The sequence below is a fragment of the Cebus imitator genome, unplaced genomic scaffold (assembly GCF_001604975.1).
Source record: "Cebus imitator isolate Cc_AM_T3 unplaced genomic scaffold, Cebus_imitator-1.0 Scaffold71, whole genome shotgun sequence".
In the NCBI taxonomy this organism is placed as follows: Eukaryota; Metazoa; Chordata; class Mammalia; order Primates; family Cebidae; genus Cebus; species Cebus imitator.
Genome location: NW_016107386.1, coordinates 5621889 through 5623221, shown reverse-complemented (window position 1 = coordinate 5623221; position 1333 = coordinate 5621889). Strand labels below are relative to the sequence as shown.

At 45.4% G+C, this 1333-nt stretch overlaps 1 protein-coding gene across 2 annotated transcripts in view; it reads right to left on the bottom strand.

Annotated features, from left to right (window-relative positions):
- PDE6A (phosphodiesterase 6A) overlaps positions 1-1333 on the bottom strand; it is an 87589-nt gene continuing 86256 nt past the window's right edge. Inside the window, exon 21 of one of the 2 annotated variants that reach the window (XM_037739548.1) lies at positions 1-823. In XM_037739548.1, the coding sequence (XP_037595476.1) occupies positions 683-823 (141 nt within the window). In that variant the 3' untranslated portion in view covers positions 1-682. The remainder of the gene's footprint in view (positions 824-1333) is intronic. The other variant, XM_017531322.2, reaches the window with a different exon arrangement.

Genomic DNA, 1333 nt, shown 5'->3' with positions numbered 1-1333 from the left:
GTGAGCCACCATACCTGGCCAGGATTTGCCATTAAACACTTCAGGTAAGAAAAAGAATTGAAAAGGAAATGTAAAAAGGACAGATGAAATGCATGTAGCAAAATCTTGATACTGGAATCTGGGTGACGGGTTTGTGGGGATTCAGCGTACAATCCTCTACTTTTCAAAATGGTTGAAAATTTTTATAATATATTAAATGAAAGTATGAGAACAAAAATGATTCAAGGAAATAAATAGAAAGAAAAAAAGAGAGCAAAAATGATTCTAAGCAAGCCAGTGAATCTGGCATTAATTAAATGTGTAGTTGATGTCTATGAAACCTGGAATATTGGTTTTAGCTCAGTAGGCAGTTCTCAAGGCTAAAAGAATAAAGACATGAATAAGGTGTAAGCCAAGCTTGTTCAACCCTCGGTCCATGGGGCACATGCAGCCCAGGACAGCTTTGAATGAGGCCCAACACAAATTCATAAACTTTCTTAAAACATTAGGAGATTTTTTTGTGTGTGATTATTTTTTAGCTCATCAGCTATCGTTAGTGTATTCACGTGGCCCAAGACAATTCTTCCAATGTGGCCCAGGGAAGCCGAAAGATTGAACACTCCTGGAAGCTAAATTCTCTATCAGCTTTCAAATCCTATGACTCCTTTACTTCTCAAGGTGTGTGGTCTTCCGCTGGCTTGGGTCATCTCTTCCCACAGAAGGGTGGTGCCGTCCGGCACCGTCCGGCCAGCAGACCCCCGGTGGTGTTACTGGATACAGCAGGACTTGGATGTAGTTGCACCCCCTGGGCTAGGGTTTCCCCCCAGCTGATTTCCTGCGGCTGCTACAATGAGACAGGAAAGAGAACAGGCGGGGTGACAGGAGGCTGCAGTGGGCTTCCCCTTTGACCTAATTTGGACCAAGAGTTGCAAACTCAAAGGCTTTCAGCGGCCAACAGATAACCACACATGCAGAAGGCAAACTGGGTGTGAGGAGAACCACGGAAACAGAACATTTCTCTAAGAAAAACAGCAGCACGAGGATGATGATAAATGAGAACCGGTACTTGGTACCAGTGTCTGGGAGACACCGGAAGTGGGGAACACTGAGGAACTAGAGGCAGCCTCTGTCTCATCCAAAGGGGGCAGCTGTCACTCAGCTTCAGCCAATTGTTGCCATGCAAAAATGATAGACTGGTGTGGCCAGATCTTACTCTTTTAAAAAGAAAAGCTGGGCCAGGCACGGTGACTCACGCCTGTAATCCCAACACTTCAGGAGTCTGAGGCAGGAGAATCGCTTAAGCCCAGGAGTTGGAGGCCAACCTGGGAAACATGGCAAGATCTAGTTTCTACAA